This window comes from Arvicanthis niloticus, chromosome 16 (assembly GCF_011762505.2).
Source record: "Arvicanthis niloticus isolate mArvNil1 chromosome 16, mArvNil1.pat.X, whole genome shotgun sequence".
NCBI lineage: Eukaryota > Metazoa > Chordata > Mammalia > Rodentia > Muridae > Arvicanthis > Arvicanthis niloticus.
This window is the reverse complement of record NC_047673.1, coordinates 14,995,955-15,010,313: the sequence shown is the minus strand read 5'-3', so window position 1 is coordinate 15,010,313 and position 14,359 is coordinate 14,995,955. Positions and strand designations below refer to the sequence as shown.

The following is a 14,359-nucleotide window of genomic DNA, read 5'->3' as shown; positions in this document are numbered from 1 at the left end:
TTGTGTAATTATAATTTTTAAAATTATTACAAAATAATTAAATACTTCACCAGTGAAATATACCACTCACTGCCAGGCATGGTGGTACATGCCTCTAATACCAGTACTGGGAGGTGAGGCAGGAGGATTTCTACAAGGCTGAGCCCAATCTGGACTACCTAGAAAAAGAGAGGTTTCAACACTCCTACAAGAAAACAAAAGTATTGTTACTTTCTAATTGTTATTTAAATAAAAAAAATTGTAGTTTAATGGGATGCTAATAACTACAAGGAAGGATGGCAAGATGACTCACCTGCTAAGAGTTCTTGCTGCTCTTCCACAGGACCCAAGTTCAGTTCCAAGCACCTGCTTCATTTAGCCCATGACCATCTATTTAGCTCTGAATGATCCTCTTCTGGCCTCTGTGTGCACGCTTTCTCTCTCTCTCTCTCTCTCTCTCTCTCTCTCTCTCTCTCTCTCTCTCTTTCTCTCTTTCTCTCTTTCTCTCTGTTTCTCTCTCAAATGAGAGTAAAATACGGGGGCTCCTCCTTATGGAGAGCAAGAAGGAGATAAACGCACAAGATGGGAGCAACAGAGGGATAGCAGGATACAAGTGATCAAGTGAGCTGATTGGGAAAATGGGAAGGAGGTGTGTGCTCTTTAGAGATGAGGGGGAAAGTGAACACACAAGGAGGAGCAAGGTGGGTAAATAAATGACAGTAGGACTACCTGCATAAGCCACAAGGAATCACTATTAACTACATACACACAAACCAAAACAAAAACATACATACTTTTAATGAACTTTTCTCATGTAGACTGATGGTACCCCCTCTAATAACCTATCAGACCACCTAATAAAAACCTCAATACCAGGCAAGAGAACCCCTCTCTTTTGTGAGGTTGGTCAAGACTATATAAGAGACTTCCAAAACATAAATCCACTGCTGTTTCCCTTGGTTACTCCCAGAGGCAAGTGCCTATTGCTGAAGATGTCATGTACTTCAGAAAGAGAACCCAGAGGATCCTGAGGTGGAACTGACCTGAATGCCCCTTCCCTGAGGACTAGCTTTGATGGTATCAGAAGGTACCATGTAAGCTTCCAAAGGAAGGGGGCAACTAACAGTCTCATCTATCTATGAGGCCTATGAACCACATCAAGGACCAACATGGCATAGCCTTCAGGGTGCAAGAGTAGCACACATACCTTAATGGTGACCATCAGCTCTTTAATGGGACTTCCTACCTGCTCAACAAGAGAGATCCCATGTCTAGTACTAGAAACCTAACTACTCAGTGCTAGTGAAGTCATGGTTACTGGAGAAGGAACGGGACTAATTTACTCAATCCCCAGCAACAATTGATTACCATTTGTCCTATACCACAGGTAAGCACACCCCTCTTTGCAATTGGAAACTGCTCTTTGCAACAACCGGAGACCACTACACAAAACCATAGCCAATCAAAACGCTTAAGGACTGAGCAGCTTATCTTCTAGGGATATATATGTATATATGCAATATGTACATATGTATTTACATATGTATGTATGCACCCAATAACAACTGGTGAAAAAAATAAGACATAAATTTGAAGGCGATTGGGGAGGGATACATGGGAGGGTTTGAAGAGAGTAAAGGGAACGGAGAAATGTAATTATATTATGATCTCAAAAAAAAAAAAGGTTAAACAAATAACAAGTCTTTGCCCAGAAGTACCTTCCACGATATATACACTAAGTATACAACTAATTAACAGCTCACTCTCCAAATAATAATACAGAGTACATTGTACTGATATAACACTTTCTATTGACGTAAAAGAACAGTCGCACACAAACTGCTCCATTCCCAAGGATTTTCCTTAAAGGCCAAAATGTACTGTTGCTATATCTTCATGTTCATACAATAACAGTACTAGCACCACAGAGTAAGGGACGCGTCTATGTATGAAACACTCCAGATCTTTTGACAATACAGAATACTGTATTCCTAGCCCATAGAACTACTGCCGTCACAAATAATAACGTCTAGGATTTTATTACATACAAAGGCACACTGCGTGTGATGGCACACACTTTTTATTCCAGCACTCCTCAGGAGGCAGAGGCAAGAATATGGAAGTAAGGTTTGAGGCCAGCCTGAACTTTATAGCAAGAACTTCTCTCTCAAAAAAATAAAAAATAAAAAACAAACAAAAAATCAAACTATAACATGATAGGAAGCTGTACCATACCCAGAAATAGGAATGACTGATTTGCTATCCCCCCTACTATGGATCATGAGACTCTGTCTCATGCCTGTCAAAGTCAAGTCTCCAGCCTTTCTAAGTTCATCAAGTTCCAACAGTAAGGTAATAAAGAACCTTCAATCAAAAGTTTTCATGCTAAGCTAAATATGTTCTTGTAGTTGTCAGCACTCTATACTCTGGCTGTAAGACTTCAAAGACTTCAAAGTACTAAAACAATTAAAATCTAGTCAGTTTTCACAGCGAGAGCTCAGGAAGCCCCCCAAGCCTTGACCTTGTGTGTAACTTCCTAGGACTGTGAAGGTGACTACGCCACTGGCCTATGAGCACAGTGCTGACAATGTTTCTTACCTTGTCCTTCTCATGAGGAAGCAGTGACACGGGAGGTAAACACGAGAGCGACTCACAGCCCTCTTTCCCTTCAGCACTGGCTGGCTTAGTGTTGAGGCGGTAGAGAGGTCCATCTTTAAGGAGTCGGCCATGACCAACGGCACGCTTGATGGCCAATCGCAGCTGCTGGTGAAACCCAGAGGCAGCACTGCCTCCATAGGCAGCAGACACATCCTTCTGGCTTTTCAAAAAGCGCTCAATGCTTTTCAGAGTTGAACCACCAGACTCTGCTAAGCCCTCAAATGCCCGTTTGAGTAATTTATTCCAATCCACACTTTGTTTATTATCCAATTTTCCATGGTTTCGAGGTTTAGGAAGTGCTATTCGCCCAGGATTATCAGGATCTTTGTAGGAATTGAGACCTTTGTTTGAGACTTTTAAAATCGTCCCATCTTTAACACTCAGCTCCAACTGCTCTAGAACAGTCTTCCGATCCAAGCCATGGGATGAAGACACTGCATTGCATATCCTTTCCTCTGAAGGTCGTTGTTTCTGCTTCTTGACTTTTTTGATGGCCTCCAAAATCCACTCCGTGTACAGCGGGTTAGCGAGTTTTACCATGGTGAAGGATTCTGTATATCCATAGAGTCGTTATCCCTTATCCTGATGCTGAGTAAGTCTTACACCATGGAAAACAGGATTCTCGGAGGATGGGAACCAGTTAACCATAGCATACAAGATTTCTGGCCTGAGTCTTCCCTCCTTTCACAAAATAGAATTACAGCCTACTTTTACCTCAGAAATCAAAACGACTGGTTTGTCTGACGTATCTTCAAACTCCTCACCAGCACCTCGCATGGGTGTCTACACCACACACACTCTTGGGTTCCACACATCTCATTCTCAGCTTCCAGCAGAAAACGAGCATCTTAAACCTGAAAAAGAAATTAAAATGATGTCAGTTTTCTACCAAGGCCTGCTCTGTACATCAGTTATCCACGAGACATCCTAGTCATTCCTGCTCTGTAAATCAGTGATCCACTGAGACATCCTGGTCGTTTCTTAAAGCACTGTGTAACAACGCCCCTAAGAGTGTAAATATAGTGCTACCAATATTCCAAACAATCAACTGGAAATCACTGGATTTAAAAAAAAAAAAAAAAAAAAAAAGCTGAGTAGTTAAAGTAAAATGAGGAAATAAAGATGTCTATGAATGGCCTCAGCTATAACTAACCAGAGGATGCTAGTTTGTTCTCCAAAATCTGTGCTCACCAGTCTATGGGTTCAATTCGTCCTCCACATTTTTCCCCAAGAAACTATTCAGCACTTCAACAAGTATCTGGATTAGCAGAAAGAATCCTGCAATGAAAGCAAAAGTGAATCATCTTTCAAAATTCCAGTGGATAGAAAACAGTCAGATCTGCAGAAAACCACTGACGATCTGACCAGTGCCTATACTACAGGAAGTAAACAGGCTTCACACACCACAGTAAGGATATTAATGCAAACAAAAACACCTTAGTGTGAAAGGGCTTAAGGAATTTTGAAAGAATCCAATTTAATTTAAACTTTCACCAATACCCACATACTGAAGGAAATAGCAACTGTCAAAGTACTTATAAACAATGCACAGATAAACTAGAAGAAAGGCCTGCAATCATTTGAATCAAATGCAGATACATATAAAATATACAATATAGAAAACAAGTATTGCCTATGATCTGATAAAAATTTAACTTTGAGATTGCTATCTCAGAGTGAACATTAGTCAGTAAAACAAAAACAAATAAACTACTACTTCTGAACTTTTTCCTCCAAAACTAACTTTGAACTTCTCCAGTATAATCCAAACACAGCTAAAAGGGGTGGGGGCATTCCTGCAGCAAGTATTCCTAACAGTGTGCAGGCAAACTGATACAAGTGGGAAGAAACAGTATTGTAACTCTAATAAGAAAACAAGAGGGGCCACAAAACATTAGCACCTGGACCCAAAATGTATTTCAAAATTAGCTAAGTAATATAGTCGCCCCCCGGGGGGGGGGGGTCCTATCAGAATTATTACTCAAGGGAAGTTTTTTATGTAGACATTAACTTTCAAGTAACGAGAACTAAGACCTAAGAAGTTGGGAACACCCTATGTGGCTGAGTTTTCAGGTGAAAGAATGAATGACAGCCACTCATTGTCTTTCCGGCCGGAAGTTTCCCCAATCTCCAAGTCTGCAGAAACCAACGCTCTGAGGATCTGAACCCTAACTCAGAAAGTACACTAGCGGCTAGAAAGAAAGACCAACCGGCTCCGAAAGCCCTTCCCGCTCTGGCTCCCAAGCCAAAATACATCTTCGCGCCCTCGATTTAAAGCCCAAGGAACTTTAAAAAACTTGAAGCCGCAGAGCCCCGCAGTTTGCCAACGGACCGCTCCGCCGTTCCCATTCTATGGAAACACAGCCCAAAGAGTAAGTTAACAATGAAATCACGTGGAGTTAGGAGCATCCTAAGCTCTATCCCCAGCTCCTCCAAGCTCTTAGCTCCTAGGGACCGGCTCCGGAGAGCAGCGAGGGGACACCGGCTGTGACGGAGCCTGACAGGTCGGGCAGGTCCGGCCCAAAGTCGCAGAGCTCTTGACAGGCAAGCCCGCCGCCACCCGTCCCGGCTGGGGGCTGACAGTCCGACAGACACAACACCACACGTGCTGCCTGCTCCACACCGCGGCACCCACCGGGCTGTCACCCCGCACCGCTCAACCCCGCTCGGATCTCCGCGCACTCCGCACAGCCCGGAGTGCGCGCCCGGCGCCGGGAGCGGCGGGCGGACGGCGGGCGCGCCCCCGAGGGAGAGCGGGCGAGCCCGCACAGCAGCCCCAGGCTCCGCGGCCTGGCTGCTCGGCGCCCGTGAGCCCCGGCTCCCGGAGTGGGCCGCCGGCGGAGCGAGGGCGGCGGCGGGCCGTAGGCGCGAGCCGGGAGGGCGGCGCGGGCCCGGCCGCGGAGTCGGACGCGAGGGGGCGGCCGCGGCGCCCAGCCCGAGGCCTGGCGCAGAGCAGCGGGAGGCGGCGCAGGCCGCGGCGGGGCCTGCAGCAGCCCGCCGACCCCGCGAGGCGCCGAAGCAGACTCCGGGGCGGCCTAGCCTCGGGCTCGGCAGCTGGGAGCGACCGGGGGCTGCCCCTCGGCTACTTACCTGGGGGGAAGACAGCCGAGATCCCGGGGGCCCGGGCCGGACCGCGGAGATGCCCCAAACTGACACGGCCGCCATCTTGGAGACAGTGAGCTCCGACTGGGGGGAGGGGAGGCCAGGCGGCGGAACAGCCGCGGGGGGAGGGGAGCGTCGCGAGGGAACGGCTGCCTGGGGAGGGAGCGGGAACAGCCTGCGCGGGCGGGAGGGAGGGGAGGAGCCGAGGAGCGCGGAAGGAGGGCAGCCGGTAGCTGGAAGAGCAGGCTCGTCGCCGGGAAGGGCGGGAGGGCGGGGCGACGGGGTGTGGGGGGAGCCGCTGGGCGGGTCACGTGGGGCGGGTACAAAAGGCCGAAGCCCGGGTGGAAGCGGGAGTTGGCCGGGCTGGAGGCCAACAGCTGGGGGCGTCCCTCCTCCTTTCTCACGCGCTGAGAGCTGGCGGATGGATGGCGGGGCCACAATCGGAAGGTGCACCCGGATTACCCAGCCCGGGAAATTTGGGGCGGGCGCTCGGGTGGGGCGGCTTCGGCGCGACGCCGAAACCCGTAGCTAGTAAGCTCCGAGCGCCCCGCGCGCGGCGTCCGTCCGGTTCCCAGGCGCTGCTTTGCGCCCGGGCGTGCACGCCCCGCGTCTGTCTCCGTGCTGCGGGGGCCCCCCTCCCCACGGTGGCTCCCGGAGCTCCGTGGCTGGGCGGGGGGACGCGATGGTAGGAGTCCCGTCTTTTTGCCTTCGCCTTTCTGCTCACTCTGCACTCAAACCGCTCATCCCCGTGGTTCAAAGAATAGAGTCTGGCTAGAAAGGGGAGAGGGCACGAAGTTGGACACCCTGTCAGCTAGCAGGATGCCCACCCAGGCACACTCTCTGACCCCCCACTCCCCACCCCGTCCGCAAGTTGCTAAACCTTGGAAACATGTTTATAAGAAACAGCAACCCCCCGCCCCCCAAGCTCGGTTTCTAAGACTTGGACAAGGTCACATAGCTATTATGACACGGTTGCTCGTGGAACCTGGGTCTTTCTCTTCCTTTCCTGCCCTGTTGCAGATTGATGGCTGAATGGCAAGACACTTGGCTAGGGCAAGTCTCTCCGCTACTGGCTATCTGTTTCTTTGTCTTTGATCCACTAGAAACTCTTGAGATTGACTCACGCGCTCACACACCCCTTCCCTGGAAAGCCACGTTAAAGCTCAACAGTTTGAGACAGTTTGAGGCTAGTATTGCTGCTACCCTTGTACTTGCTTTGGGTGCCCTTCCTAGACTGTTACCCTGAGACCTCATTTTATCACAGCTTTGCCAAACAAAAACAAAAAAACAAACAACCAAAAAAACCCACCTGCTAGTCGCTGCTAAAACTTTGATATTACTTTCTTTTCTGAACTCTGCTGTGTTTTCGGGTCTGTTTGGTGGGTTTGTTTGTTTGTTCGTTTGTTTTTGGCTTTATTCATTTTACAGTTAAGATGTAGTCCTAATGCTTTTAATATATTCCCAGGTAAATGTTCTTCCACGGTGCCATTTGGCATCCCAGAGTCTAACTAACATGATGTCAAGGGCAAAGGCTTAAAACAGCGCTTATAGTGAATAAGCGTTTGTCAGCTGCTGAGAAATGTTTACACCTCACCTCTTGTCCCGTCTCAAAACCTCATTCTCTGCTCTCAGATCTGTGTAGCCCTTCTCCACCCTAATTTTTGGCCAGACTATTATGCACAACAGACTGTTGAAACTATTAGTAATAGCCTGGAAAAACAAACGTGGGCTGGCTGCAGTGCCCTTTACTGACATTGATGACATGCAGTTGGGGAGAGGTTTATTGGTTCACCGGAAATCATTTCTTTACAAACCCAGGTTACATTCCATTACTATTAGAAGAAAAACTTGAAGACAGAAGGATCACCAAGATCAAGATTCAGTGGGCACACCATCTCAAGGGAGTATGGTAGAGAATGACAGAGCAAGGCACCGGTTATCATGCTCTGGCCTCCAAGAACGGACACACTCGCATGTACCCGTTTTGTTTGTTTTAGATATATATTACTAAAAGGCATGCTCAAAGATCCTTGTAAGTTTTGCAGCAAAGAGAGATCAGCTTTGGAAAGTACAGCCACAGTCCAAGAGGACAGAGTTAGCCTAACCCTTGGGCTCTGCTGGGGTGCTTTGTTTTGTTTGTTGATCTTTGAGACAATTCAGACAGCTGAAGATTATTTCCTCTGTCAATCAAACCAACCACAGCCCTCATCTTAAAGGGAATTGGAGAGTTTATTCTGGGTCCATTCTGAGTGACTATGGCCTGGGACATAATTTCTTCATTTGTAACTTCATTGAGAGTAACATTAGTAGTATTCTATCACTTAGAAATTCACCAGGTAGAATGCTAAATATCATGGACAATTTTTAAAATCTAATTACAGAAGTACTTAAGAAACAAAAAGCGAGAGAGATGTTCAGTTACTGGGGGTACTCAATTGTCAGTGGCGTTAAACAAACATCATCCAGCATTTTTAAGTCCCTCATGAATGTGCTCCCAGACGATGTGAGAAAGTTGACGGCCTTGGGTTTCCTATCCTAAAAGTGAGTTAGGAGTACCTGGCTGCAGTCCTGATCTTTCCATCAGAGTGGAGTTTTGGATGTAATAGCCTTTTCCCCTTTTAGTTGATGCAGTCGTCTGGTTTTATTTATCCTTAGATGAAGACTCTGATTCTAATCTTAGTATCATAGTTAAAAGTCCTTTACAAAATATGCTACTTGTTTACCTAGTAGACCAAATTGGATGAACAGATTTAAAGATTTGTGCATTAAAGGAACTTTCACAATCACTATTTAATTTAGTAGGAATATTCTAAATAGGTATAACTCTCTAGAAAGAATTGTTTTGCATAGTTAATATAATGGCTGACTAGAAAGAAAAGGTTTGTAATTATATCTTAAAATTGTGATATTTAATATCTCTAGATATATCTATATTTAATGTCTATGTGTTGTATACATATGTGCATGTGTATATTTTAAAAAACACCTCTAGTATTTTTCAATTAAATTTGAACTCCACTTACTCTAGCTAGAGATACCCAAAGATTTGTATCAACCCTTTCTGTCCAAATTATACAAAAGGCAGCAATCTCTAATTACATTCTTGATGTGTTATACCTTAAGTGCTGATGTTTCTTGTATTTAAAATGTCCTATAAAACAATTAGGCAGGATTTAAAAATTAATTGAACAGCATTTGTAGCTTATTAGTTAAAAGGGAGAACAATCCTACAGTGAGTCCCTCCAAAGTTCGAGTATTGAAACACAAGTGAGATTGCACATAGAGCACAAACAACCATAAATAGAGGGGGAGACACAGGCAACCTAATTTTAAATTCTGCAGGTGTTTGGTATTTCAGATACAAGTGTCCGCCATCTGCTGCCTTCACTCCACTAGACCACACTGTGTTCTGCATGACTTAAGCTGAGACCTAGCAGCGCTGCCACGTGTCATGTGTAAATGCTATGTCCGATAAGGAGGGCACAAGAACAATAATTCATATCTGGATCATGATATGGCTAATAGTTTTGTTGCGGTCTGGAGTTCCTTGATGGCTTTACCAGCTGGTCATCTGTCCTGAAGACCGCAGCCTGCCCACTGAGCCTCGTCTAGATCACATCCTAAGAATTAGCCTTCCTAGCTAGGAGAGACCTTATAATATTTAATAAACAACATGCGATCCACACACGTACAAAACGTGATCCTGGGGGAACAGAAGATTATGACTGAGAACTGGAGAAGCTGTGTCTGCAGCGACTGATTGACTGAGAGAAGTTCAGAACACTGGAGAGACCAACTACCTAAGCCAGAGCTGCTAGAGCCCTGGGATAGCCATTCCTTGCCTACCTGTGTGTCAGCACTAATATTCTGTTAATAATAGGTATTTAAAAAAAAAAACCTTTGGTAATTTATTAACAGGGCTACTAGCTGCCATCAGCCCCAAAAGCTGAGAGTGTCAGCAGAGAGCATCTCAGACCTATAGAAAGCATTTCCCCATCTTGCTGTAACTGCCTCTGTGATAGACCCATTGATGTATTTTAGACTTGTCTTGATTTATGACTTTCTCTGTTCTGTAAAACTTCACCAAACTGCTCCCACGTTGGAATGAGAAATTTGGGGTAATGTAAATTTGTATTTCTAGACCATAGTCACTCAGAATGGCTCCAGAATTAATTCTCACTCCCTTTAAGTTGAAAGCTGTGGTCTTGCATCGGCAGCAATGTATCTCTGAACATTCCCTCCTTTCTGGAAATCTGTTTCTCTCTCTCTCTCTCTCTCTCTCTCTCTCTCTCTCTCTCTCTCTCTCTCTCTCTCTCTCTGTTTGTGTGTGTGTGTGTGTGTGTGTGTAGAATATATGTATTCCTAAAATATTGCTTGTCTGTGCTAGCTGGGGGAAAATGTGTTTTGGGTTGTTCTGGGTGATGCTTTAGGGATTTGCTTTCTGAGCTCTGAGCATAAAATCATCATCTTCTCCCACTGGTCCTTGGGGTTATCTTGCTTGTTTACATGAATGTTAAGTGGGTTCAAGACACCAGGTGACCAATCAGTCCCTTACCTGTCTCCCCAGGAGAGCCAATAAAGTTTCTTCTGACCCAGGAGTGGGGTGTGTTTGTAAAGTTCTCTATTAGGCCCAAGGCCCGTGCACATTGTGGGGTGTTTTTTCCCCGACACTTTTTGGGTGAGAGGGAACAAGTACCTCTTTTGTGTCTTTAGGATCAAACACTCATAAAGTTCCTGAGCTACAGGCTTGGCAGTGTCACCAGAGAAGCATCACGGAAAAGCAGAATTAGGCATTTGAAGAGGGGTTTCAGGAGACAAAGGCCAAATGCTAAGTCAAAATATTTCAAAGACAAACAGAAACCAAAATGCCTTCAAAGTTTCCAAAAGCAAAAACCAACTTGCCTTTAGAGATCCAAAATCAAACAAAACCAAACTAAATGTCTAGACCTTGAAATTCTTTCAAAGCAAACAAAACAGATGCCTTCAATGAAATACTTGAAAACAGACCAAAAAAGTAGCTATCAAGTTATGATCCTTAATTAGGTATCTCAGAATAAACAAATGGACCAGCAACCAAGCCACAGGGAGTCCAAAGCCCAGGAAAGAACTCCCCTACAGTCCACCTCAGGAAGTAACAGGTGGTCTGGCCTGGACTGCATCAATCCATGCAGGTACCTGGCTGCCATTCAGATGACTCATGCAAGTGAACGCTGTATGGATCTCTAAGGCCCATTTTGTGGCTCCACAACTGTCAATAAAAAGAGCACAGCTCTCATCTTAAAAGGAATAAAAGTAAGTTTATTCTGGAGCTATGCTGAGTGACCACAGCCTGGGAACACAGACTTAGGTTACCCCAAATTCCATGTTCCAACATGGAGGCAGTTTGGCGACATTTTATAGTGTTGCAGAACAAAGACAGTCATAAATCAAGGCAGGTCTAAAATACATCGGTGGGCCCTTGAGAGAAGTAGTTAGGACAAGATGGGAGACGCTTTTTCGTAAGGCCTCAGATGCAATCTGATCTGATGACCTTCTTAGCTTTTAGGTTAACGGATGCTAGTATTCTACTAAGTTGAGATTTCAAAAGATTTTGATCTGTTAGTCACATGATGCTCTAGGCAAGAAATGGCTGTCCCCAGCTAAAGCTAGCTCAAGACAAGGTAATTAGCCTGTGTCCAGCAACATTCCATTCTGCCCTTCTGCCAGTGGGGTGGCACCCAGTCCTTATGAGTGAGTCATCCAGTCCCCCCAGTTCTTCTTCTGCACACCTTCAATAACTTACTCTAGCAGCGCCTGCTTTATGCATTCCAGGTCAGTTCAAGAGTCAGAGAGGCTAACATTACCCTGTTTTCACTGGATTTTTAGTATGTTTACATGTAATATAGTAACGGGTAAAATTTAGACTTATACTTGGCATATTTGTGTTTTGTTTTATTCCGATTCGTCCATTTCTTGTCATTTGTTCTAGCATAACTTCTTTTGAGTCCATGACAATGTTTTACTTACGGGAGCTGAGCCGATGGCTCAGCAGTTTAAGATCATTCTTGCTTTTTCCGAGGACTTGATTCCCCCAGTCCTTGTCAATTCCCAGCCTTTGTCATGTGGTTGATGACTGCCTATAACTCCAATGCCAGGGGATCCAGCATGCTCTTCTGGACTCTGAATGAGTTGAGCGAACACACAATATACATTCACACAAACAGAAATACACACACAAATAAATAAATAATAAATAAATAAATAAATAAATAAATAAATAAATAAATAAATGGGACGACCCATCTGGGAGCTCTCCCCTGGGAGGCTATTTCTTCCTCTGTCGGCATTCCTTGGTCACTGTAGTTATCTGTCTCTGTTAGGAGCCCATACGACTGATCCTGCCCTTCCGTGTGACCATGTCCATTGACGCCAGCCTTGCTCTGATCACATTTAAGCAACCATGTTGATGAGACTTGTGGTTGTAGCTTCTCAGATATTCCTAGGAGACACACTCTCACATTTGGTACATTTACATGTAATATAGAAACTAGTCAAACTTAAGACACACAACAAACTTCCTGTCGTCCTAGCTCTTAAAATCCTTCCACCCTTTCTGCTTTTGAAACGTCAAAGCCCAATCCCAGTGACACACATTCTCCAACAAAACCACACCTCCTAATCCTTCCTAAACAGTTCCAGCAGCTATGGATCATACATTAAAGTCTATGGTTCTCCTTTAAGACCCATGACTTCCCTAGCCCTTGATTTGTTGGCTAGGTCTCCAGTACCAGGAATAGTACCCTCTTGTTGACTTGATCTTTTAAAAGCTGTGGGTTACCACAAAGGTGTGAATGTCACTTGTTGCATCTGTATGTATATAATGCCATGCATGACACTGTTGTAGTTCATAGGCATAATAGCCCCACAGGACTATTGGTTCCATCCCTCCCTTGGATGCTTACATGGTACCTTCTGGTACCATGAAACATAGTATGTAAGGAGAAGGCTTTGGGTCAGATCATGCTCTGATCATGCAGGTCCTATGTCCAAAGTGCATGGTCCCTATAGCAATAAGGATTTATTTTCAACCTCTGGGAGGCAGGCAAAGGCAACAGCAATAGGTGTATATTTTAGGAACCTGTTGTACAGCCCTTACCAAAAGCCCCTCGAAAAGGGGCGTTTCATATCTGATATTAGATAGTTTATGGTTCTTGGCATGAAGCCTTGCCAGCCCAGATTAGAAATTTTTATTTAAACTATATTTATGTATATTTATAATGTGTGTCTTGTATGTATGTACTGGCCGGTTTTATGTGTCAACTTGACACAAGTTAGAGTCATCAGAGATGAAGAAGTCTCAGTTGAGAAAATACCTCCATGAGATCCAGCTGTAAGGCATTTTCTCCATTCGTGATCAATGTGCGGAGGGCCCAGCTCATGGAGGGTGGCGCCATCTCTGGGCTGGTGGTCCTGGGTTCTATAAGATCACAGGCCAAGCAAGCCATGGGAAGAAAGACAGTAAGCAGCACCCCTCCGTGGCCTCAGCATCAGCTCCTGCCCCAGGTTCCACTCCTGCTTGTGTTCCTGTCCTGACTTCCTCCGATGATAGACTATGGATCTGGAAGTGTAAGCTGAATAAACCCTTTCCTCCCCAACTTACTTTTTGGTCATGGTGTTCTGTTGCAGTAATACAAACCCTGACTAAGATAATATAGCGCGTGCACACACACACACACACACACACACACACACACACACACTATAGCTATTATGTATAATTGCAAGTAGATAATAACATGCTTCTTGTGACTTTTTCAGACAGCCTTCCTGAAATCTTTCCCTCCTCACTCCTTCTGTATGAAGCAGAGGAAACCCTGAGTGAGTGAAGATTTGGGTGTGTTGCTGACACTAGCATGGTTTTGACAAGGACCCCACAGCCTCAGACTGATGGGGGCACAGCAAAGCCTTCCTCTGGTATGGATGTTGACAGTGTATGGAGGAATCGTCCACCATAGCTTTCTCCCCACTGGGTATGTGTGGCCTGAAGACAGCTCCTTCAGAGACTCTCCTACAGAGACTGCTTCTACCAAGATAAGCTAAACTTGTCTCCTTGATCCAGAGCTACACCATGAACCCTGCCTCATTCATCTGTATGTAATAACCCCTCTGTATAAAACTCTGTATAATAAACAGACTGAGCTCTGGAGTGCTGAAGGTTCCCCAGCCAAGAGCCCAGACCATGTGACCCAGGATTTTCTGTGTGTCATGTGTCTTTCTTCATTCCCACGATGCTCCTGTCATGTCTGTCCCCTGGAGCCATGCTTGACATAGCACTTTTCCATATTAATCTCCCACTTCCTCCCTAATTAAAGCCTCCCTCACCACTTCCCGCCATTGTGCTCTTCCTTTCTCTGTTGCTCCCCACCCACCCACTGATGGTCCCTTCTCATTTCTCTGGTTCCTGCTGTAACCTTCTTAAAGCTCCTGCGACTACTAAACATTAGCTACCTAGTCTCTGGTGATCATGGAGAGATGGAACATCACTGGACAAAATTATCTTCAACTATCTTAAGCCCTTTAATAGCCAATTACCTTAAATTTTATATCTGGTCTAATTCTATTGGGGAAATTTCTCAGATTG

At 45.3% G+C, this 14,359-nt stretch overlaps 1 protein-coding gene across 2 annotated transcripts in view; it reads right to left on the bottom strand.

Annotated features, from left to right (window-relative positions):
* Window positions 1-5,841, bottom strand: part of Kat6a (lysine acetyltransferase 6A) — an 80,433-nt gene extending 74,592 nt beyond the window's left edge. Inside the window, exons 1-3 of one of the 2 annotated variants that reach the window (XM_034520045.2) lie at window positions 5,728-5,841; window positions 3,829-3,915; window positions 2,578-3,491 (exon numbers count right to left, since the gene is read on the bottom strand). In XM_034520045.2, the coding sequence (XP_034375936.1) occupies window positions 2,578-3,177 (600 nt within the window). In that variant the 5' untranslated portion in view covers window positions 3,178-3,491; window positions 3,829-3,915; window positions 5,728-5,841. The remainder of the gene's footprint in view (window positions 1-2,577; window positions 3,492-3,828; window positions 3,916-5,727) is intronic. The other variant, XM_034520046.2, reaches the window with a different exon arrangement.
* Window positions 5,842-14,359: the final 8,518 nt, after the last annotated feature.